The sequence below is a fragment of the Corvus moneduloides genome, chromosome 3 (assembly GCF_009650955.1).
Source record: "Corvus moneduloides isolate bCorMon1 chromosome 3, bCorMon1.pri, whole genome shotgun sequence".
In the NCBI taxonomy this organism is placed as follows: domain Eukaryota; kingdom Metazoa; phylum Chordata; class Aves; order Passeriformes; family Corvidae; genus Corvus; species Corvus moneduloides.
In genome coordinates, this window is record NC_045478.1 from 110,972,384 (window position 1) to 110,998,018 (window position 25,635).

A 25,635-nucleotide genomic window follows, 5' to 3' on the forward strand; every position below is an offset into this window, starting at 1 on the left:
AAAGTTCGTCAGCTAGGCACAGAGTTTGGAACTGGCTGAAGCTTTGCATTTCCGGTGCCAGCTGCTCATGATTTGACTAGAAACACTTTCCTAAGATGTGTGAAAAAATAAAAGTTATTAAAATTCCTGGGTTGCTGATTTCCATTTGAATCTGAATAGTCACACTTTTATTAATATCCAGTAATTTATGTCAGTGGTGCCGTAACCTCAGTCCTCGGTCTTTGCACTTGTAATGAAAATGTAACCTCACCTTGTTCCAGCGCAGTCTGGTTACTGCTCCATTGCAAAGCTGTGGGGGGAATCAGTGCTTCAGTGCCCTGAGCTGCCTGGAATACCCTCATGGCACATTTGCTGTTGCTGTCAGGATATAGGTAAGAGTTTATAGGAGGGATTTTGCAGCATCCACCATATGAAGCACAACATGACAAAAAACTTGGTGGGTGCAAGTTTTTAGAGAAGAGGCAGCCCAGAGGTTCAAGTAAGAGGAATGAGTTGGATGATTGAGTATAAAAATCGTGATCTAGTATCGTTGATTTTTCTTCTTGCTGTGTTACAATGGCTTGAAACTAAACGATGGCAGAGGTAGGGTTATCTTGCTTTCCTCAGGATTGTACTTACCCATGTTGTGCTTAACCTGTTAGGGATAAAATAGTTTTGTCTCTGCTTCTGACAGTGTCTTTCTCCATTGCAAATTCTTCTGTCATTGTATTTTAAGGTGTCCATCATCTTGATATCCAAGTGCCAATTAAAATGCAAAATTATCGCATAGCACAATTAAAATAAAAGTCAAAGAATCCTGGTTTACAAATCTCTAATCTAAATTTATCTCTTTTTCAGTCACAGTTTCTTCACTAATTGCAAAAACAAGTATTTGAAAAAAAATTGTAGCTATCAGATATTTTGTTATCTGACCACAGGGTATGAAGTGTTTTTAATTGTTTTTCTGATTAACTTCAGGCTCCCAAATTCAAGTAGAAGCATATTTGTGTTTTCCATGTGAGATCTTGTACCTTACTAATGGATGAGTATGTTTGTGGTACTGTACAAGGATTAATGAAATTTAAAAAAAAACCTCTGCTGCTGCTGATTGACCACTGATGGTAAATGTAATTGAATTAGCAGTGCACTAAAATAAAGGTAGACAAAATAAATATAGACAAGAAAATCTGGTGAAAGCTTCTGTAATGTTTTAGATTAATAGGCATACAGAATTCTTCACATTTTTTATTACGTTGTCCCTAGATGAATTCAAAGTAATTGGGGTGGTTAATTTTATTTACACAGAGCCGTTCACAGCGCATTAAATAATAGAGATAATTGAACAAGAATTGTCAAGTGTGTACTGATATCAGACATATTACAGAAGGGAATGTGCATAAAACTTCATTTCTATGCAGCCATTGTTTATGGTAATTAAGTACACAGATTTATCCCTTGGTTGCCTTCCAAGCTTATGGCAACTGCTATTGTTGTGCTCCATTAATATGTAATCAGGAAATAGTTTAATTTTCTAATCTGCAGTTTGAGAATTCACTTTCTAACAACTCTTAATTACTGCATTGCCCTAATGATGCTCATGGTTAGGAAAACTGAACCAATAAACTCCATGGAAGAAGCCAGAGGGGATTATACTTCCAGAGGTGGTGCTTACTTAATAAACTTGTTATGCCTTCACCAGAGGGAGCTCAGTGTCCTTCAAAAGCAACTAATTTTATATTTCAGAGTTGTACATACCCACGGTGCGAAGAGTTAATGCGCAGCGTGCGGTGGGGGTGACTGCAAACGTGATTCACTAGAGAACCAGATAAGCGATACTATCACCATTTTGGTATTTTTCCTACTGTATACTAATTCTGGAGTTTAATTGCACAGGAAATAATGCAGGTGGTTTAATCTACTGCTTTAAACTGTCCTCGTGGGTTTATTTTTGTCAAGTTTGTTTTCGTTCATTAGCCATGTTAGCTAAACGCGGTATCGTGAAATCTTGCACAGACAGATAAGCTCCCTATATTGACAGCTATCTCAGAGTTACTGTTTTCAGGGTGAATCTTAAATAGTAAAGGGGTTTTTTCTTAATCATTTCCATTCTCCACTGGCCCATCATTCACCTTGATTGCTATTTCCATGCTGCTGCTGTACCTAGTGCAACTCTAATGACAGCACTGAAGTTATTTTGGGTCTGTGCTTCTGCTCTGTGATGACAATCCAGCCACTGTGATCTTGCAGTCTATCTGTGCTGACCCTGCCCAGGAGCATATGGTCTTCTAAATGAGATCTGAAAAATGAGAGTTAACATCTGCTGAGACTCACCATCGCTGTGGTATAACACACCTGGTTGGTTCCTCTTAGTGTAGCTGGTCCTGTGGGGTACATCTTCACAAGTTCTGCCTTTTTCATGGCAATTACTGGGGCTTGAGAGTCTTTTGCCGTTGTTTATCTTCTGAGTTTGGGGTGTTGTTTATTTTTTTTCAAATTGTACCCAATTTCAACACTGCATGTACTCAAAATGGGGCAGGATTGCCATCTCCCAGCCACTATTTCACCCCTCCTTTTTCAGTGCATAAGCTTCCTTGTCAGTAGGACTAATTACACAGTGAACCAAACAACAAACATTAGAAAACCTGTAAACACATATGTTGTGTCACTGCAAATTAACTCTTACCAATCAAAAAAGCAGCGTACGCTTTGTTGTCACATGTGAAAGGAAAGTCACATGTATTAATTAGTTAGCTTTTTACACAGCTTTGAAGATATAAAGGACTGAGGTTTGTAAGAGGGAAACATTTGAATTTCTTAGAAAAAGAAAAAGGTTGAACTGAAAAAGTACGGGCACAAAAAGAGAGTTAAAATTGTTGATTTAGTCTCTTGTAACAGAATGAAATTTTCACTTCTCATATTAAATCTCATCCTGGGATGAATTTGTATTCAGTCTTTTGGTTGTAATATTTCTTACTGTTCTTTGGCTTTTGCCAGTGTCAGGGCACTAAAACTTGGGTCCCAGGAGAAATGCTCTTCCTTTTAAATGTATAAAATAAAATGGACATATGCAAAAGGTTTTAAAGTGATAGCATTTATATATTACACACAGCAGTGTATGGACATATATGCTGTGTTTTGTTTTAATAGCAGTCCAGGGCACATATATAATGATATGTTACAGTCTCCAAGTACATATTTAATTAAACCATACAAGTTGTCTACCATCAGATAATAAGAAATAACATAGTTTTCTGCTTGTCTGGCTGTGTAGCTTTTGAGGCATAAAATGCACAGTTTCTTTCTATCAGAGTACATATAGAAAAGAAGGGGAGACAAAAGGTGCTGGCTGACCATCAGGTAGCTGAGAGCCTGGGCTGTTGTGTCAGGACCAGAGCTTCCCTCTATCTCCCTCATCTTCATCATAGTCAGCAGCTGTGGTGAGCCTGTGCCTTACAGCTATATTATCTGGAAGCCAGGTCTAGAATATATTTTTTTCTTGGGCAGCAGCAGTATCTGGCTGGTTCTTTGGACAGCTTCAGGGCTGGCTGACTGACACCATTGTTAAGCACGCTCGTGTCTGTGAAACTGGTTTTTGGAACCGTCTCAGGGTCAAGTTGCCAGTAAACTGTCTAAGTTGCTTTGTGCTTCAGGATGCTTTTTTTTTTTTTTTTTGCTTTCTCTCACCTATTTGAATGATGAAGAATGAACTCTCTGTCAGGTTAACAGAATCAGTCTCTGTGCCTACTGCTTGTGATTATAATGCATAAGGGTGACTTGTTTTGGATATTCCTGTGTCTACTGTATTGCCTCAAAGGATAGGTCATCGACTGATTAGTAACCTCTTTGCATAATTTTCCCTTGTGAACTCATTCAAGAGTGAATTTTCTACCTATGCTGTTGCATTAAAATCTGCATAGAAAGACAAAAAGAACTTCTACCAGAACAAGCTGTTATGCCCAGAGATAAAGCATGCATTCACAGGGCTGAAAATGGAAGCAAATAGATAAACATGTATGTATCATCAGGGTTCTTTTCTGCACCAGACGAAAACAAAGATGCAGATGAGATTCTCTGTTCCATTTGGTGACTGTGTTGCTGCTCTGACTTCCCTGGGCCACTCATTCCCAACTGTACTCACAGAAATGGCTTTTAGTATTTTAACCTGGGAGATGTGTTTGTCCATTAAGTTTTCCAGCAAGCAGAAGTGCAAAACATCAAGGTGGTATTCAAAAACGCTGCAGCAAAGTGCATGCATTCAGAAAAATACATTTTCCTTTATTTGTGGGATGACTCAGAAATACTGCAATAACCCAAGCTGTTAAGGTATACAGAAAGGTCCAAATCCTGAGATGGGAGAAGCAGAGGTAGCTCATTTGAAATAAATGAAATTATCTCAGTTTTAGAGCAGAAGGAGATCTAATCTTACACTCCCTGTTTTCATTCATAACCACAGCTTCCGAGCTGGAGCATGTGCGGACACTTTCAGGCAGAGGGCTTTTGTATTCAATAGTAAAGTATGGGCTGAGAGCAGACCTCCAATGTCAGCTCCTTTGCAATTGCTGTAGCTTGCCTACTAATAAATATATTGCACCTGTACAGGCAGCTTTCTTAGGGGGTAGGTATCCTAAAATAGACCTGTATGGCTGTTCAGAACACATCTCCATCGGGTTAGTGGTGAAAAACATTCGGAAGCAGGATCTGTGCCCCCTGATTTCCCTGCACCCAAAATGTTTCACCTTTGAGAATTTAAATATTATTTCTGCTTAGGAGTCAAACTGCTCATCATCACCCTAGTTTGACTAAAGATTTAAGCTGAAGTACGTGAGCAGCATAGAATACATTTCTTGCTCAGAAACACAAACAGCTAGCCAGGCTCTAAGTATATTATCAGGCAAGTTCTTTCAGAAACGTATTGCTAAAGAAGCTTAACATTAATTATTGTAACTTTGGGAAGATTACATCCACACTAGCCTTGTAAGAAGCAGCATACACTTCTTGACCTCCAATGCTAGAGCTTTAAGACACAAGAATGGCATTTTACCAACTTTAATGGGATAACCAGTATTAATCTTTCAGCAGTAAGGGAAGAAAAAGTGTTTAGAGTATAATACCCTTCTGAGTTCTGATAGAGGCTGCCTGTTGTGTGTACTGCAGTCATAATTCATTTGTTTCTCTCTGTTGTTTTGGTTTTGTTTTCTTAATTATTTAAGGAGAAAATCATACTAGATTTTTTTTTAACTAACCAATTTACATATTGGCTTCTAGCCCCAGCCGTTCTTTCTGTTTCAATGCCAACTTTTTTATGTGGTCTGTTTTTTAAAATTTCTTGCCAGCAATATTTGCGAGAGCTCTGCTGTATGTCTAGTAAAGAAAAGCACGAGAAGTTGCAATTGCCAAGTTGCAGACCTTCCAAAATTAATGGGTTTCCTTCACTTCAATTGAATACACGGTCTGCGAAGTAGAAAGAAAAAGATGTACAGTATGAATGAGAGCTCATATCCCCCCTCGTAATTGTACTGCTTGGGAAACACTGGAGTCTGCCTCTGCTGAGGTCAGTTGTTTACCTTTCATAAATACGGAGTAAAAGTTAGAGTTTCACAAGGCATTCATAATTAAAAATTAGGTTGATGCTGATGTGTGCTTTGTAGAATCCATAATGATCAACTCCCGAATGAAGAAACTGCAGCAGGATTTCAAGCACATCTCTATTTACATAGTTCAGCGCATGAGATTGCTGGATTATGATTAATTTTAATAGCTACATTAAAAAATACATCTAACATCATTCTTAATTAGAATAATCTCTAAAGCCAGTTAAATGTTTCAGAAGACAAACAGTTTAATTAGCTAACCTACAGAGGCTCCCCTCCCCCAAATGTGCAGTAGTCTTAGACTTGGTGTTAGCCTTTCAAGCAGTCTTAAACAATCGGATGAAAAGGGATTTTAGGAAGATTAGAGGACGGGATGCTTTAGACGTTGTCCGTTAATCATGAGATATGCACCATCTACAAAGTTTCACAAAGAAATGAGAATTTAAATAAAATTTACTTTGGTTATCTAGTTAGCATGAATTACAAGTTATAACATCCAGTGATAAGACTATTTAATAAATGTATTCTTTTAATTGTTGATATGAGCAAAAGTACATGCTGGGGTGTAGTAGCAAGTGATATACCAGATTAACATTCTGAAAGGGACAATGCTTTTTTTCCCAGAAACCAGGCCTTTGTTGAACTATCCCAGGGTGCCACTAGAATTTTTTTTTTTTTAAGGGATTCAACTAAAACTTCAAATAGAATTGTTAGAGTTGGATCTTCAATTTCTCTCCTACCCATCTTCAAAGTGGTTTCTTTTTACTTTTTCTGTTTTGTTTTAATTTAAGAAAGATTACTTTTGGGGCTTAGGGGGTTGGTTTTTTTTTTTAATTTGCTCAGGTACAACTTTCTTTTCCCAGATATAAGGAAGGCTAAACAATTTATACCTTCCTGCCCTCCATTTCTGTGTTTTCTGCTTGATTACTTCTTAGTAATTAGAGGATTTTTTTTTTTTATCTAAAAGAAGTCTGCTGAGAGGTAGTAGGTACTTACAAACCTTTTTTCTGAATGTGCTACACAAATTCTCATTTCTTGGTTTTCCTGGAAGATCTGTCATTGTCCTTTTACTTCTTGAAGTCAAAAAATTTATGTTTCTCACCTAAAATTAGTTGCAGCAGCACCAGCTGCTGCTTCTTTCCTAGACTGAGGTGACTTTATTTTAAATAAATCCACTGGCTTTCAGTCCCTATCTACCAGCCCTGGGGGGAACTGTTTACCTGTGCAGAGAAGCAAAGGCCAGCTCTTAAACAGGAGACGTTGACCTCCTTCCCCTGAAGTCCCCTGAATTTGTGACAAACAGATCCATGGTGTATGGAGCCCCTTGGGAAAATGCAAATGTCAGCAAATCACCTCTTTTAACACTGGGTGGGCAGGCTCCAGTCCAATGTCACACCTACCCTGGGATGCTGGAAAGGTGTGTGTGTGTTGGGCCCTCCTTTCCACTGCACAACAAGAGGTAAGAACTCGAGACAAAAAGCAGAACAGAGGAAAAAAGAAACAATTCTGGATCTCCACAAGTTGGCTGATGTGACCCTGTGCCACCTACCAGTGTGCTGGCTGTGACCCAGGACGTGATACTCCAACAAGCTGAAAGAGATGGCTGTCTCTGCTTTCTTTTGGCCTCCCAAGACAGCTGCCTGGTAGGGACCAAATGGCAGGGAAGAGGAATATCTGCCTCACACCTGCTTTCTCCAAACTGCCTGCCACAATGCCACCGTGCCCACCAGGCTCCCCTGGGAGGCAATCCCATCTCTGGCCCCCTCTCCATGGAATACCAGGACAGGATAGTTAAGATAGTTTTCTCTTCTTCAAAACATCATTAGGATTGAAAAAATGAATCTCTTGCTTGCACATTTTGCATAAATACATGGTAAGTTATCAATTGATGTTCAAATAGCTTAATTGAGTTTGAGGGGGGAAAGGTCATTTAATTGGTCTATTGAAATGTTAACAGAAACAGATATGGCAAGGGATAGACTTTAATGGCTGCAGTGTGGCACTGATGTCTGCATTCACTTGCAAAATTGTTAATTAGGGCACTTTGGTAGTTCATTTACTTTTGTATTGATGTGCTTAGTCCAACGAGAAAAATTGGTATTTACATGGGGCAGCAGAGGTTCACCATACAGTCGGGGATGAGGAAAATATAGTGTAAATCAGAACTGGGTTATGATTTGTGACAGTGTCTTCATTAACATCCTGCTGGTTATGGCAGTCATTTTCTAGTGGGTAATGTATTTTTGCACGTGATTAAGTTTGATATGTTTGGTTTCACTTTTTTTTAATCATTGTAGTTGTGCACTTGAATGATATAATAATGATTTTTTTAAAATTAGGCATACAAAGCTTTTTTAGGCTAGATTAGAACAAAATGTACAGCAAAACAGGGAATTACATATCTGTGTTCGATGAGCCCTGGAAGAAGGTGTTATCTCCTTAAATGCATACCGAAAGAATATATTCAGTTGCAATTCCTGGCCCACAGTCATCAGAGCCAATGAAATTACAAAACCACTCCTTAGTACTGCTTTAGGTCCATCGAGCCTCCCTTACAGAACATAAACCTTTAAGGTTTTGGCATTTTGTGTGTGGGAATGGCAAAATTGCATGGAGTGTCCACTAGCATTTTTTGAGGGCAGTAATTGCGGGGATTAATCCGGGTACTGTTTCCTAATAGACTTGCTGGATGCAAAGCTTTCTATTTGCCTTGGCTGGAAGAAGGCTGGATTGAGTACAGTTTATAATAATACACTATACCCTAGGTACTTTGTATAAACAGAGGCAGCAAGAAAAAAAAGGGGAAATGCAAGTGGCTATGAATCATCACTTTTACACCAGGCATCCTTCTTGTCCTACCAGAACATGCTGGGAGAGGACATTTTGCAGCAAGTAATGTGCTGATTTTAGCAGCTCCTAATTGAAAAGGACTTTTTGTTCATTTTCCATTTATTGTACTTTCACATTTGAGTGCCGTTTCTGCCGCTTGCTTCAGCCTTCGGGACTTGGGTCCATAGTTTTTGATAGGGCATTTCTTTTAAACTCCTGTAGCCAGAGTGGACATCAGCTTCATTCACTCATATGTATTTGGGAAAGTACTTACACGAAGATCACAAATATGCGCAGCACAGCTATCTAGTTCTGCAAGTTTAATCCCAGCCCCAGAAAGTTTCATTGTGGCCCTATGCAAATGTATTTACATAGGAATGGGTCTTGGGTCCTTTAAAGAAGGCAACAAAGTTGGAAGACTGAGGCCTACAAATAAATGAAAGTTTCTCTAAATCCATTGGATAATAGAGGCAGTGTTAAGGCTAACCACAGTGTTGAACTAAACAGAGGGATTACTCCTGGGTTTTGCATCAGTTGTTTTCTGCCGGGTGGCCTCACTTGTCAAAAAAAAAAAAAAAAAAGAAAAAAAAGAAAAAAAAAAAAGTTTAACGGGCAAACATTCACATGGCACATTGAGAAAAGAAGTATGCTTAATTCCATCAAAGCTCAGAAATCAGTCATTAATTTATTCTAACCTCCAATTGTTGGTCATTTGTGAAACATCTGGCCTTTAAGTCATAAGAACCTAAACATAAATACAATGTGAGTTCTCCTGAGGATGGAAGTGGGTGTAGTGGGGGTGCCGTGTCAGTCTGTGTACGTGAGCATGAGTGCACATATGTGTGTGTATTGCAGAGCCTGCAACTGGCACTTCATTTTGGAGACTTTGAAAGATATTAAAATGAATCCTTCAGTTAATTTACTCTCAAAATTAGATTATTGTTCATTTGCATCTTGGAAAAGTTCTGCCATTCAAAAGAGTCTCTTCATGGTGGGTTAACAGTTAGATATTTAGCAATCTTGCAGCTTGCTAGTCAGAAATAGTTTCTAATGAAGTTGAAATTTGAGATAGAAAATATATAAAAGCTTTCAGGAAAGACATACCCTATTTTCCATATGGCTAAGTAATTGTTATGATATTTGTTTTAAAGCTGGACTTAGACACTCCTGACTGCCCTCTAATTTGATATGGCTGGTCCCGGCGATTCTTCTGGAGGAAACTTTCGTAGTAGAATGCAGTGAAGGAGATAAATAATTTTGCAGCTATAAGCACATGGCAAAGTATAGGAAATAATTCGGTTGCCCTTACTGTCGTGCAGATAACAGTCTCCAGGTTATTTGCCTCTGCTGGGAGTTGGAACTCAAGTGAAAAGGAACTGAGTGTTTAAATGGAGATTTGAAATAAAGGTAGCATCTTGGAGCTGACAAAATTCTGTCTTTTGTTAGGTTAAGAGTAAAACTGCTATTTGATTGTCAGGGTTAGGGTGTTGTTTTTATTTGGGGAGGGATTATAGTTCCTCGTGTAACTCAAATGTAGCAACATCTCCTGTGATGAAATTTCTTGTATTTCACATGAGTGAAATGAGAGGCATAGAGTGAAATTAGATTATAAATATGATGGAAAAATTTAGATCTGTCAATCCACATGGGAATCTCAGAGCTTTCTGTTTTCAGGCAGTTACCTTCTTGTACTTTTTTTTTGTTTGTTTTCTTAAAGACCTCTTTGGCCTGACCATTTGCTTTTCTTGCTCAGCAGAGGCTGCCTGCAGCTCCCAGGCTGTTTTGACGGCAGAGATAATGATGCTGTCCAAATGCATAACAAAAAGAAAGAATTTTGAAAGTTTTCTGTAAAGCAGCTCTTTCCCTTAATATTTATCCTTTCCCCCTTGCTAAGTAAAGAAATCTTGAGTCCACACTCCATTGTGAAATTTACTGTATTCGAAACCTAGATCCGTTGTATCTCCTTCCAAGCTGGGCTTCATTCTTTCCTGCTAAAAGGATATCTGTGATTTGGCAGCCTGGCACACATTATATTAATTTATTTTTAAAAATTATATGATGTTAAAATTCATTATATTAAAAGAAAACAAATCTGATGGGTACATTAGGGGTGGCTTGATATATTTTTAGTCTTAGTATGTTCTTGTCCCTGCTGTAGCATGGCTAGAATTTGGTGATGTGGATGGGAAGCATGTGGGAACCCGTGGGCACTCACATGTTGCACAGTGCATGTACGAGCGTGCGTGTATGCCCGACCCACCAACACAATACGTAAAAAGTCACGATTCAACTTTGTTAAAGCACTCATTTCCAAGGCACTGATGTCCAAAGTATTGGTAGGATAGTGGAGATGAGAGGGAAAAAAAAAATCTCTTTAAACGGCTTGTGAAATGTAATGTTTGAAACGGTTCTTTGAGAACGTGCAGATTATGGCTTGTGTAGTGACTCTGCCCAGCTCTCTGGGAAATGAGCTGTTGACATTCTTTTGGGTCATCATCCGAGATAGGAGGGCAACCACAAGGATTTAGCAGATAAATTCATCCAAAAAGACCTTTATCCATTTCATTGCAACTTGGAAACGTTCATGTCGAATAGCAGCATTAATGTAGCCCTTTTAGCCCTTCAAAGTGAGCCTTATGTTTAAAAAAAAAAAAAAAGAAAAGAAAAAATGACCAGAGTAATAACTTCTATAGGTCTTCTAAGAGGTAATTCATTATTTACATAATTCTGGAGCATAAACCCATTTTTCCTTCAAGAGGCTCTGAAATAGAATTGAGGCTCTTATACAGAGTCTCCTTTGAATTCTAATCAACTGGATCTGTCTCGAATTCATTTCTAGTTTATTGTAAACAGTGGAATTTAAATTAATTTCTTCTTATCTTGTCTTTTGAAGAAAACTAGGAGCATGTTTAAAAGGTTTTATTTTTAAATACAGCTCAGACTTTATTTTATTCTGCGATTTTGGGGGGCTTTGGGGGTTTTTTAACTTTATAAACCAGGTGTTGGGCAGGATGGACTTTGACAGCCAGATGACAATTATGCATTAGCATAGGTGATTATGAAATAAATAGGAAAAAAAATTACTTTTTTTTTTTTTTTACTTGAACTCAAATGATACTATATAGGCTGAATGTGAGGCAAGGTTCCCACAATGCACTGTGAAAACCTAGGCTAACAACCACCCCGCTGCGTTGAAAACCCCAAAAAAAGACAAAAGCACAATGAAATAGAAAGCTTACCACCGGTAGCTTTCAAAACGACAAACTAGGCAAACTATACATCTCCACCACTCCAATTTTGTCAGAATGCTAATGAGCTTGCTCTGATCTTTACTCGGCTTCCCGTGTTTTCTACATCTTCAAGGACCACATGGCGCTAGCAAAATAAAGACAACTAAATGAGAATTTCGAATGCTTTTTGTGTTGGGACCTGGTGCCTTTCAGTTGACGCACTCGTTGAATATTCTCAACTTAAAAGCGTACAACAGGGGGCTGGGTATGAACTTTTTACCAGGGGGAAATTTGTACAAAAGTAAATGAGTGTGATGAGGAAAATATGAGAAAAATTTCTGATTAATTTCCGCTCTATAATATCAATGACACCTTCAGCCCCTCTCGTACTCCTCTAACAAGAGATGCTGATAAAAGATGAATGATTCTGTGTTGTTCACAGTGAATGTTTAGTGGTTTTTTAATAGCGGCATTCTACATAAAAGACACCAGGAAGTACTCCGCATTAGCAGTTGAGATCACTAGTTAATAGGATGATGTCTTTTAGCTTTTGTCACAAGATTATTAGAAAGGATGGGTTTCTATTCTCATCCCGACATACTTTAGAGTGCTTGTTGAGCACAAGTGCTAAAATACAGGTTTCTTGGTATTGTTTCGCATGCAAAGTAAAAGCCCTTTTAATGCAACACCTTTTACTTTTTTTTTACCAGGTGATTTTTGTCATTGATCTCTTATTTGCCCCCTTTAGCTGTATTAATCACTTGGAGTGGTCTGCTTCTCAATGGGGGCTTGATGATGTATATGTGTATAGATTCACTATCAAAAATAAATCCCTTATATACTCTGCACCTTCACAACCCTGATTATCGAGCTGTATTTACCAGCCTGTATTATACCATCTTGAATGCTCTTTACTGGAGTCGCCCAGTCTGCAAGAGAAATCTGCCCTAGAGTAGGGAGGGGTGAGCTAGGAGGAGGCATCCTATTCCCTAAGCCAAATTTCGTCTTTCAAAAACAATTGAATTCACAATTCTCTTTGGAATTCCCAAAAGTAAATGCAGATTTGTATTCACCAGTGTCAGGGCTTGGGGTAGAAAATGATGAATGTTCAGTTTGCCTGAGAGATGAATTTAAAAATTGGTTTTGTTACCTCTTCAAGCTTGCAAGCAGACAGTATGAAAAATATCTGTGCGTGTACATAAGGAGAAAAAAAAAATCATGTTTTTTTCATATATTTTATATCTTGCCTAAATGAGGAAGGATGAATCAGTAACACCATAAGTTTTATGGCAGTTTGTCAGCCTTGCTTTCCTGCACTGTTGTTGTGCTTGGCTCGGCATGATTAATCTCAGGTGAACCGAGAACTTGCCAAACCACGAGATGGTAATGAGTTGACCAACCATGTCGTGAAAGACAAAGATGCACATCCCAAAGCAGAGCAAGAGGAAGGACAGTATAACAACAGCCTTCCTGGCAAGATAGAAAATTTAAAAGTATCACTGTAAACAACATTTTTGATGCTTGTCTTTTTACATTTAGCAGAAGAAGTGAGTGAAAGCATTTCAAAGAAATTCTAGATACGTGAATGATACATATGTGATACTGGTTTGGGTCCCTGCTGGTTTGTGAACTTTCTCTGTTGGAAATACCTAACAATTAGGAGGCTGGAAGGACATTACTCATAGCAGTTTGTGTTGGGTGGAAGGAAAGATTTTTGACATGAGCGAAAGATTTTTATTCTAACATGATAACAGTTCACAAAACTATGCCTTGGTAGTTACTGCTTGTTTTGAAAGCAAAGTGATACTCTAAAGCATTTGTTGAGATGTGTCTCTCTCCATTGTGTAGAAACGTTAACTTGCTGCCAGGGCTGTGGTAATGGGAGTTTTGACAACTACCAAAGCCCTGGGTGAAAGAAGTGCAATGACACTATGATCGAGGTCTCGTTCACAATATGGCAATTGTGCTTCTCTGTTGCATCCAAGTGTGACTTGGGTGACCTGGGGCCCGCAGAGCTCTGGTGAGATGCCTGCTAAGACATACAGTGCAAAGTCATTCATGAGAGTTTGTTAATGCACATAAACTGGCACACCAGCAAGCTGATTTTCGGACAGGAGTCTTCAGGGCCCAGATCACAAACACATACATGAATTTTTGCCCAATTACGCATTTTGTAGTTGCCAGAGCATTTTATGAGCAACTGAGAACATCTAGAGTTCTTGAGGCTTGTCAACCTCTCTCCAGTTTCCCTTCTGTCATGTTGTCTCCACAGTCTCTTAGTGGCAAACTCTTTCCAATACCCATCCATCTCTTGCTATTAAGCTTCTGCAAAGCAGACTTGCTTTTGGTAAAGGAAGACTGTCTGACCATACTTTTCCAATTACCCAGTGTTTCTACAGCTGAGAAGCTTCCACAAAACAAGCCTCGGAGTTTGTCCCTAATTCACCACATCTCTTCAGTCTTAGGTCTGTGCACTGGTAGGCAAAAGTTCACGGGAGGTGACCTTTCCAAGACCAAACGTGGGCAGCGTGCATGTTCAGCCTTCCCAGGCCAAATTCATTAAATCATTAGAGCGGCTCAGCAGCAGCAGTGACCATATTTATTTTTTTCTCAAAGTAACACAGAGTCCCGTTGGCTGGAGGTACTGAGCAATAAGTCAACCTCCTCTCCATGCACTTCCCTGGCTTTTGTAGCCTCATCATTGCTTTCAAAGAACCTGTCAACAGGTTGAAGCCAGCTTGAAGAAGAGAGTCCAAGTAGAGCACTGCCCGCATAGCAGGAGACTACTCTGGGAGAGCCCTAGGCACTATGAATAGACTTGCAAGCCTTCCAAAAGTCTTACAAGACCCAACAGACATTTGCTTCTTTTAACTGATTTCCATCTTTCTTTGTAGTGTTGCAGTATAAATGCTCTTTCATGTGGTGGGCATAGTCGTTGGCTTTCTGCCTGGAGTTAGCTTTCTCTACAATCAGTGTCCGCTGCAAAGGGAAGGCGAGGAGAAAGGCCCTTTGGTCACCCCGAGGCTCCTGGCCCAGAGTGCCACTGCTGTCTGCAGAGACCACTGTTATTTTTTCTTAGTTTTCTCCCATTTACCACCAAAACCACCTTTTCTGTCAAAACTGGAAGTTGTGGGGCATTGGGACACCTCAGCCCAGCTGAACTCACCCAGTTAGCCCTGGGAAGCTTTGGATCCTGGAAGTACAAACCTGCCAACTCCCAGTAAGAGAACACGTTTTCATTAACACAGATACAAGGTCACGTTCATTGCCAACCATCATCTCACTTCAGGCTTGGATTAAATCCAGCCCTGTCCATCAAAGAAGTAACTTTATAATGTCCACCACCCTTTTCCAGCTCCAGGAGAGTATGTTCTGAAGGAAGTAAGGCAACATTTGGTAAAAATGGAATAATATGCTACCTAGTACAACACACTCCAGTGACTTTTAGGTAGATGGCCTTTCACTTCAGTATCTCACCCAGCCATCACTTGCCACATAAACAGGTAGTTAACTGTTCTGAGGAGTAGTTACGAGCTGCAGAGAAATTACTATCACTTATAACAAAGCATCCAACTCTACTTGTAAATCTGCAAGTGAAATAATTCATCTGCCAGACCATCATCCCCTTCTTGGTGGATTTCCAAGTATGATCTACCATTTTTTCCATTGTTTCAAAAATTTGAGTGTATCAGTTAATAGTGCGTGTTTTCTTGTGCTGAAATTTCTTCTGAAATCGTGCTACATGAGAAAATTTGGGTGCAAAGAGTACCAGCATTGGTTTTACTCAGTGCTAGGATTCCCTGCAGACACTTGTCCTCGAGGCATCACTTTCTTAGAGGAATCTCCAGGTGTTTCAGTTGAATCTCACCTCTTGTTGCTTGAATTTTGGGGAACAAAGTTTCTTGGTCTGGACTGATGGTCCCATATTTAAAATATATTCATAATCTTTATCCAGCCCAGGCATTCTATTTTGGTTGATTTTCTGTTATTTTCTACTGGGCGCTGTGTTGACTCATCATGTAGAGAAAATCAGTGGTCTTTCAGATTTTGTCTTCCACAATTTGTCTTTTGTGGAAGTTCCAGTCCTGTGATAATTTTAGGCTGCCCAGATTGCAGGCCACAAATGTTTGTGCTCCTGTGAGTCAGTCCCACTGCAGGTAAATAAATCCCCGCACGTGCCGAGATGTGATCAGAACCCTGACCTTCTGTTTACACAGCTCTCAAAATTTTAAATAGCCTCTCTGATTTTTTTATGTTTCAGAAACCAAAGAAATTATAAGTTTCCTGCTTGATATTAAAACTAACTTGATGTGTGCTTGTGATAAAGGCATTTCCGTGGTGGCAGCTCTGTTTCATTAGGGTTACAGTACTTTTGGGGGCTGCAGTAGAGTCGGACAATGCGCTGCAATGTAACTCTGCCTGGCAGATTCTTGGCAGTCGATTCCTACCTTTATGAGACTCCATTGTGTGGACATCAATGTCTCCTTCTCAACTGCTCTCAGACAGCAAGTTAGTGGCCATGAATTTGCCTTTCTAATGTTCTTAGGCGTTTTCCCATCCAGCTTGGACTCAAAAACTTGTGCTGGGGTTTCATCTGCTAGCTACCACTTCTGAAGTATCATCTAAACAACAGTTCCACTTGCTTATCTGTTGCTGGCTCTTCTTGTTCATTTTCAGTGTTTTTTAATAACTGAGGAGGTCCTCCTGCTCTGAAAGGAGGAAGTATTCTGGAAGAAAGCTGGGCGTGGTAATCTCAAATGGGAAGCCTGAAGCTCAAGGTGGAGCAGCCCATCCATTCATGCTGTGAGGTGTCTGTTGTGGGTTCTGTTTTGACACTGATTACTTGGAAAAAATATTTTATCCAAAATTCTGAGGTTTTCCACCAAAGGTAGCCCTCTGAAAGCAGAGGAGGGTGATTTTTCAAAAAAACCACATCCGTTTTGGGATGACTGACTTTTCACTCAGTGAAAAATTGTGGACCACTGGTCATTTAAAAATTTTCACTGTAGCTTTCAGTTGTGTCAGAGGCATTTTGCAGTAGGTCTCGTGTAACTCTCCTTTACAAAAAATATCTGTTGTGAATATAGGCTTTTCTGCTTAAGTATTTGTTAAATTCAGTAACTCACGTTAAAAACAAGAGCTCATCTGTGCATAAGCTGTTCACAGCGAGCAAGGTGAGAAGACTGTTAAAATCAGTGGGAAGTCTGCTGCTGACTTGGAAGCGTTTGAGACCTTCCACCAGCCTTTGTTAGCAATGTGAGGTTGGTCAGCTAAAACACCCAGCGTCGTTTCTCGTCCCTTCCCGTGTTTCCTTTCAGTGACACTGTACTGGCCACAGCCGATCAGCCCCACAGTCTGGTCCAGAACACTCTACTGTAGTGGGACAGGTACGGGTTGAACCCAGACAGGGGCAAGAATCTGTGCAGGGGCCAGTTACAGGCTAACCTGGCCTCAGGGAACATTTAATTTAACCTCTAAAACTTAAAGGTTAGCTTGTGTCCTAAAGCAGGAGGATCCAGTTCCTACCTCCCGCAGTTTTTCACTTGTTTATTTGGATATTTATTGCTACAGCTTTGCCTTTCCATATTCAACATTCAGCCTGGTTTTAATTCTTGCTGAGCTCTTAGTTTCAACATTGCCTCGTGGCAATGAGTTCTACCAGTAAATGATGAGGCTTTGAGGAAAGATCATTCTTTTTATCGGTTTTAAACACACTACCTTCAATTTCAGTGAATTTCCCCAGGTTCTTACGAGACAAGATGAGACACATCCTAGAACTATTCTTTATTTGCCATTCATGTTCTCCTTCAGGTAAACAAGCCAATCTGTCCACTTGCTCCTAATACAGAAACTTGTAAAAACTCGTTCCTGTGTTTGGGTAAATGCAACTTTTTTTTTTTAAGCAGACAAATAAAGACAGTGGGGTACGTTTTCAAAAGACCTTCCTATTAAATTTGTGGAATTCACTTGCATTTGAACGGCTCTCAGTAGTCACCAAGCTTCTGTCAGCTACAAAATAGCCCAGAAAGAGGAGCAGAGCGAAGTCGGCCAGTTTTTGTTGTTATTTGCCCTGTTCCAGTTCCCATGCACTGGCATTCTCCTGCTGGCCTCTTCACCCAAGTGTGTTGAGTGAAGAAAGCTTCTTCTATTCTGTTTTAAAACTGTGTGTAAACATCAGCAAATGGATGAAGAATGGGCTCTGTCTTAAGCAGGTTGTTTTTCATGTAGTTCTGTTGAGGTAAATGGGGAGACATGGGAAGGTTTCTATGTTTAACCATGACACCATGGCACACACACTACAAACAGTGCAAATAAAATTTAAAAACAATTACTGCTTAAGATGGCATACAGAGTTATTTCTGTAAACCTGTTATTTCTTGCCAGACCGAATGGGCTGGTTTGGGGTGCTGATGTAAACCCTTTAATATTTATCTTCCACAGGTTGTAATTCATTTTTGCACAACAGCTAAATACATTTACATTTAAGGATTTAAAAAAAAATATTAATCTATTGTCTTATCTTGACAGATTTACGATGCCATAAAGTGTAGAGGAGTTACTGTATTCATTCATTTACACTGTAAACTAATCTTGTCCCTGCATGTTATTGCTTTTTCTTCCTTTTAAGCGGTATTCTCAGTGTTTTGTAGCACTTTCTTCTCTGTTTTCTTAGCAATGTACAGGTTTACTATGTTAATCCATATTGGGTTTATCTAATGTCTAGCTGCCCAAAAGGCTTAAAAATAATGGGTTTAATGGTACATACATACACTGGTAGCTGGCTGAGTTTGAAAGTACTTTCAGCAGGAAAGGGAAAAAAAAATGTTCTTTCAAATTGATTCAGAAGAGACATTTGTCAAGATGCTTCTTATTTAAATAATTTAAGAAATAATTAGCTTACAGTGTAAGCAAAAATCCATTTGTAAATCCAGAAGCATATGAAGGAAGATGTGCTTGTAAAAGACTGCCAGGAAGCTGTACAACATTGAAATAAGCTAGTTGCTTACATTGTTCTCAAAAAATGGTAATGTGTTTGTTACCGCGCTTCTTGAGTATTGTAGAAGAAAATTGACTCAAGTTGATTTCAAATAACAACCAGGAGTATGTGTGATGAGCCACAGGAGAAAGGAAAAGGATTTGGGGTTGTGGTTTGTTTTTTTCTTTTTCTTGACTATCATTAAAATTCTCGCTATCAGTACTTTGGCTATCACTTAAATTTGTTCTGGTAAGGGACAAAATTACCAAACTTTATGCTGCAGCCTCTGTTGAATCCTGAGCAGGAGCTATTACAGCTTGGAATCGCGACTCAGAAGCCAGTAGGAGTTTCTCGTATCTGAGGGCAGAATTTAATGTCTTGTGCTATTTGAGGCTTGGTGTTGGGCTCATTCCTAATCATTGAGGAGGGTTCTGGTAGATGTCAAGTGAAGAGAAGAATAGAGCACGCATCCTTCACCACTCAAGCCAGACAATGAAATTAGAAAATGGCACTGGGAGTTGATGTGAGAGAATTCCCTTAGATTCCTAGAGGAAGAATAAAACAAGAATGAATTAATTAAAAAAAAAAAAAAAAAAGGAAGAGAAAGGAGTTGGGGAGCGGGGGGGGAGGCAGAAAGGAAGAGGGGAAAAAGAAAATAAATGAGAGAAACCCTGCCAGAAGCCTCCTCAGGTTAAAGTCCGACATTAAAAACTGTATTGACTTTTCACATAAAGGCGCGTGTACTCACTGTTTCATCTGAGTTTCTGGTGCTGCATTTTTCAAATCTCTTACCGAGCAGTTTGCATGCATATGATGTTTGCAGCACTACCCTCTCTTATTTGAAGACTGTTTTCAGAAGTCATTATTGAACTATAGGATAAAAAGGTATAAGCATAATTACGTGTTAAAGAGAATAAATATGTTCTGCTAGATAGTTAACCAGATGAGGTTAAACAAGATAAGATGAATTCTGGTCTTTTTAGAAAACTGGCAGTCTTCATTTTAAGCTACAATGTAAAGTGCTTTATCCTGAGATTAAGTATTGTGGCAGAAGCTAAAACTGCCTTTTTCCCCTAACCGTGCCAGAATACAACCTCCTTTTCTTTCTTCGCTAACAAGACTGCTTTACCACCACAGCCCACTCTAAGTAATTAAATCAATCCTTTGTACTTACCGTATTCTCCTCTAGTGACGGTACTAGATCTGATTATATGCTTCATGCATATTCAAAGTACAGCACTGACAGCTCTTTAATGAGCTCTTACTTAATCAGTACGAACAATGTTCATCTTGTTCTTTTTTTCCTCATACATTAGAGCTAGGAACAGTTGGGGAAAAAATGAAACATCCAGCATTCATTTGAAAAATATATTGTACTTTGAAAAGTGTCTAAGCTGGAGAAGTTGCATTCTGCCCTTTAAAAGTCTGATGGACAAATTGGATTACTAGTATTGGATTAAATAACAAATGGTTAGAGGAGAAATGAGAAAAGCTCGCTGTGATCACAGGCTTTAATATTTTTTGTTACTTATAAAGCTGAAGGGGTCTTTAACCAGTTATTAAAGTCAGGATTAATTTGTAATGGTCCAACTTACTAGCTTTAAAAGGGTTTTGTTGTTGTTGTTTATCAAAAACAATAGTGTAATGCATGTATTATGGAAAAAATTTAAGTTTAAGATCTGTGGGCTATTTATAGATTTTCAGCATCTTGTACTGGCTTAGATAAGGGGTTTGCATGTGTGGGATCGATTTGTTCTCAAGCATGGGTTTTTTGCTTCATTTAAATAATCTGTACAGTTTGTTGGGTTTTTTTCCCGAGAACAACACAGATATTTTCCCAATTTAAATTTTCAAGCATTTGTAGCAAGTCAATGAAGTACTTGTTTTACACTTGGAAAGTGGAAGCAACAACCACCCAGCAGCAGCTTGGGTTTTACAGAGTGAACCCGTGGTGAAGAAAGGCTTTTTCTAAATTTTTTGTTTAGAAATTGTAAATGTGAGTTTAGCTTGCAGTATCACTGCAGTAAGAACACTCAGTTTTTCTTTGTTGAAAGTGTTTCATGATCATCCTTTCACCAAGTAAAAAAAATGAAGTAATGCTCTAATGCTAATGTATTTGCCAAAGAGTTATTTAAATTTCTTATATATGGGAGTTCATCTTTATTTTGCTTGCCTGGGAAGAATTTGTTTCAGCTCCGTGCACAAGAATTTAAAAGCTGACGGTCGACAAATAAAATATCAGCATCGACTACTATTAATATTGCACACATGTGTCATTTCACTGATCAAAAAGGCCTTCGCCAGGGTAAAATTGGCCTTTTTCCAAATTGCAAGCTTTTTCTCAGCTTTTTCTTTTTTGCTCTTTCTTCTTTTGTTGCTGCCCGGGGATTTGTGCCTATCGCAGCCGATATCACATGACTGGTGTCAGGGCATCACATGGGTCCAAAGCGAATACAAAAACAGATTTAAAATTCTGTAAAAACAATCAAGACTTTGTTAATTCACTTTTAAACCAGTCTATTCTATGGATATTGCATGTGCTTTGGTGTCAGCATGGATATATTAAAATAGGCACCTGTGCAGATCTGACACGACAGCTCTAAGCTTTACCCAGATCTTTTCTCATTATATGTTGCAACTAACTCTGTTTAGGAGGAATGCATTAATAGAAAGAAGATTATATCTTAAGTTTATGTTCTTAACCTGAAATTGCATGGTACAAAAGTCAACGAAGTCAGATCCACCATGGAGCCAAACACTTTGGAGGCATTTATCTCTCCCATTTCTTTTTCAAGGCTTGCAAAATTAAATGCAGCAAGGGCTTGTTTTTTTAATCTTTCAGCGAGACATCCCAGTCCACCCCGAAACTAACAAATTGATTGAAATGTTACTGCAGCCACGGATGTCTGGTTGTGAGAACTTTGCCGCATTGCTAGTGGAAAATCTCATGCATTACAGAATAGACTGGTCATTTTGCAGGGATTAAAAAAAAAGCAATCTGTCCCCTTCTTCTTGACTTCTCCCCTGAATAAGTTTCAACTTCTTGGTGCATTTCAACAAAAGGTTGGTAGTGCTGATTAATATCTGCTTCTAAAAGCAGACCCTGTTAGATGTACCAGTACAGCAGCAAGGCCTTTGATCTGTAACTCACCAGCAAAGTGCACTGAACTGCTGAATATTGTTATAAATGCTGTGGTGTGATATTTTATGCACAAAACCTGAAGTGGAGGTCTTGGGGAGAGCATTTCTACATGTCAGACTACTTCTTTCATTGCTCCATTGCCCCAGGAGCTGCACCCTGCTGCTTTTGCTTGGAAAAGCACTGCAGGTCCATCTGCGCTTTGGGATGCTCTGTCCTTCCTGTCTCACTGCTAGCAAATTGTGACCCTAAAAGCACCCCTTCCAGGAAGTTTCACCAACCAGGCACTTCCCAGGGGGATAAGTGGGTATGGGTGGATGTCTCCTATCAGAAGGAAGAGTATGCCAAATGTTAGAACTTCTTCTTTACTGTGTGGGTCCACCAGTTCCACCCCAAGCTGACCCGCTTCCCTATTCATCCCCTTTTCCTTGTGTGAACGCCCTTGTGTGAACGCCTCAAGCCCAAAGGCCATGGCAGAGGGAATCAAAGAGTTTGGAGAAGGCTGGAAACGTTTCCTTGCAGGCAGGAGGCTCATAGCCTTGTGAGGGTGTGATTCTCCATGTAGGTCTGGGTTTGCACACTACTGTGGCACTGGAGTGTGAACATGCACATGGTGAGCTCCTACGTGCAAGCATCTGAAACACTCCCATCCAGGAACTGAATGCTTTGGTTTAGGGCAAAACAATATTTTTCTGAAGCCTTTCCAGCTCCAGGTGCTAGAAATGGCTTCTCTGCCACTAGGGATCCTATTCTCTGTAGCATCCCCAAGTGTGCGGCACTTTGCATCAGAGATTTCAAACCCCTTTACAAACACCTTTACAAACACCAAAGAATTAACTTTCAGCACCCTTGCAGGTTCAGTACAGGTGATTATTCCCATATTGCACACAAGGTGCTTAAACTCAGACATCTCCCCACACTCTCCCAATGACGCACTACCAAAGCTGGGAAACAAGCTCAGAAGACCCAGCTCATGCTGCTTTGCCTCTGTTCCAAGTTTACTCCTAGATTAGTTTTAACCCTATGAAATGTGTGAATTTCACAATTCAATAGGGACCATATAGCCTTTGCTCTTCAGGTCAGCTTGAGGGATGAGAATGGCAGGTTTCCACAGAAGCACAGCCTCCACAAAGGACTTCATCCTAGTCCCTGAGCTCAGAGAGAGTGGAATTTGGCTCAGCAGCCCTGCTGCATGGAAAGCACAGGCAGGAGCCTTCTGCACACTCATCTGCCTTTCACTCATGGTGCACAGGTGGTGACACAGACTCTTAGAGGGTCTGGTAGAGCTTAGTACTGCCTGCAGGTAGGCTATGGAGAGTCCTGATCTTGATCCTGCCTGGGATGGATGGGGGCTAGGGAAAGGGGTGCTAGTCCATGCATACACACATGGGGACCCTTGGGTACCTGGATCCCAAGACTATTTGTATTTGTGCAGATGCTCCCTTTGGGTTGCAGGTTGAGGAAAGGAGCAGCTCTTCCCAGCTCATCTGGAAGAGTGGCCATGAACACAGAGGCTGATCAGGTGCCCATATCTTGGCCAAGAGTTCAGGATTAGCATCTCCTCTGCAGCTACTTTGATCCCTGCCACATCATCCTGACTCTGCTGGGTTTGCACGGGTGGGGTGGATCTTGCCCACAGGGATTGTTTTTGCGTTTGGTGATGACCATACATCTTTCAGCAGTAAGGGTTTTTTCACTGGAAGCATTGCAATTATATAGTTCATTTGGGAGAATTTGAAATACACGGTCCTTTTAAAAGGTATTTATTTAGGTCAGGGCGTCAGCATGGTTAAAAACACTAAAATGTGTCCTGGGGAATGGCTGCTTTCAAAGAATTATTTATAAAGCAGGTAGGACTTGCAGTCATATGATATTTTTACCGTTTGAGAATATGCCTTGTCATGCTCAGTGATACTGGCAACTCTGATACTCCAAAACCTGAAGTGAAAGTACATACCTCCATTTGTGAAATGCCACCTAAGTAATGAAGTTCTTTTGATTGCAGGAAGAAACACAGAGGAAGAAGAAGCTATGATGCAGGAGTGGTTCATGCTGGTTAATAAGAAGAATGCCTTAATAAGACGAATGAACCAGCTTTCTCTTCTGTAAGTACAGATGAACATATGCATTTACAAAAGGATGATTTACCCTTCAGATAGATGCAAAACTTTTTTTACTCTCTTCCTGTTAGGCTTCAAAATTAACCCCTCAAAAATGAGTAGTGTGGATGTGTTACACATTGAGTAACTTGTTTTTCTCATATTTCAGACTTGAAAATGAGAAGTGTGCAATGACACAAGATTAGCCAGAGCTGTGAAAAAAGAAATTAAAGAAATATTAAGCACTGTTACATTTTCAAAGGACCAACAGTAGAATAAAATTACATTTTAGAAATGCACAGATAGATTTGGATTGTGCCTCAGATGAAATGGGTGAAGTCTATTCAGAGAGAGAGACAAATTTGAGTCACTACCTGCGTTGTAGAAAATCCTCAGTCCCATCTCTAGTTCAACAGCACCAGGCTGCTGAGGGGTTGTCAGTCATAGTGCAGTGATACCACTGATACTGCAAAGGAAGGACAAATGAACCTTTTCTCACTAGCAGTGTTGAGGAAGGGAGAAGTTGCTGCTCGTTCGTAGAGACATTCTGCCCCGAGTGCTTCTCTTCCAGCTTCTTTCAGTTTGATGATATTTCTTTCCGTAATGCCACCTAGTGTAGATGCCTGCATACTTCCCTGGGAAGAGCCTCTGCTCACCTATCTCCTGCTGGGTCTGAACTTGACAGAGGATTTTACCTGCAAAATATTAAGCTTTCTAATCCCTTGTCTAATTTTTATTGTTGATTAGGGCAGAATGTATACAGAATAATACTTCCAGTGTCACATTATCTTAGTGAATAGGTTGATGCTGGAATTTGCTCATTAGATCTAGGGGAATATTTTATACTTCGGACATTCCACAACAGCTGCTCCAGAGATGAATATGAAATAATTGCATCCTGTAGCACAGTGGAGTTAAACTGACAGAATTAAAGCTGACCTTACATGAAATGAAAAGGCCCTGTTACTGAATAGGCCACCTGAGCCGGGTTTTAAGTTTGTGTATCATTTGTTTGGAGTAGCTTAAAGTTAAAGAGAAAAGTCAGTTGTGAGTCCTAAAATCAATGTAAGTTAAAGGTGCTTTTAAGTGTTTAATGATTTAGTAATTAACATATTGATGAACATTTGCAACTTGCCTAGGGAAAAAGAACATGACCTAGAAAGGCGCTACGAGCTGCTGAACCGGGAGCTGCGAGCAATGCTGGCTATTGAAGGTAAGAGCAGTGCTGGGGACTGAGGGGGGAAAGTGCTCACTGCCAGACGGGTTTGGGCCCTGAAAGAACCAAACGTGGAGGCTTCTCTGAAGCCCATTAGCAATGCTGGTATTTGCATCACTTCAAGTGATAGCACACGGCAAATGTGCTGAGGCTGCAATCCCGTTCTTGGGTTTTCTTCCAGATTAAAAAAGTTTTTTTAAATATCCAAGATACGGGACAAGGAGGTATGGTCTTGTTGCAATAAACTTTGAAAACAAAGTGATGAGGAGATAGAGAATGTGTCTGGGGTTTACAATTTTTTGTTGCAGTAGTGCTCTCTTGGCTTTCCTGCGGCATCGTGCTGCTTTTGGTGCCGCAGAAAAAGGAAGAAGTGACCCACAGAAGAGGGCCTCTTCCTTTTAATGTTTCAGACCTGTTCTACAACAGTATCTCACTGGGGAAAAAAGTCTCCTTGGGTTTGGTGGTAAAACACTACGTTTGTCAAGTAAATATTTCCTCACAAGGAATCCTGCACCAGCAGGATTAGTGTGATCCTTTGCACAGTTTCTCCCGTCTCTGCAGTTTCTCCCCAGTTTA

General features: G+C 39.8%; 1 protein-coding gene across 12 annotated transcripts in view; it reads left to right on the forward strand.

Moving 5' to 3' along the window:
• EHBP1 (EH domain binding protein 1) overlaps positions 1-25,635 on the forward strand; it is a 211,345-nt gene that overhangs the window by 178,417 nt on the left and 7,293 nt on the right. For all 12 annotated transcript variants that reach the window (XM_032103502.1, XM_032103504.1, XM_032103506.1 and 9 more), the window contains 2 exons: positions 23,750-23,849; positions 24,983-25,056. In XM_032103502.1, coding sequence (XP_031959393.1) covers positions 23,750-23,849; positions 24,983-25,056 — 174 coding nt within the window. The remainder of the gene's footprint in view (positions 1-23,749; positions 23,850-24,982; positions 25,057-25,635) is intronic.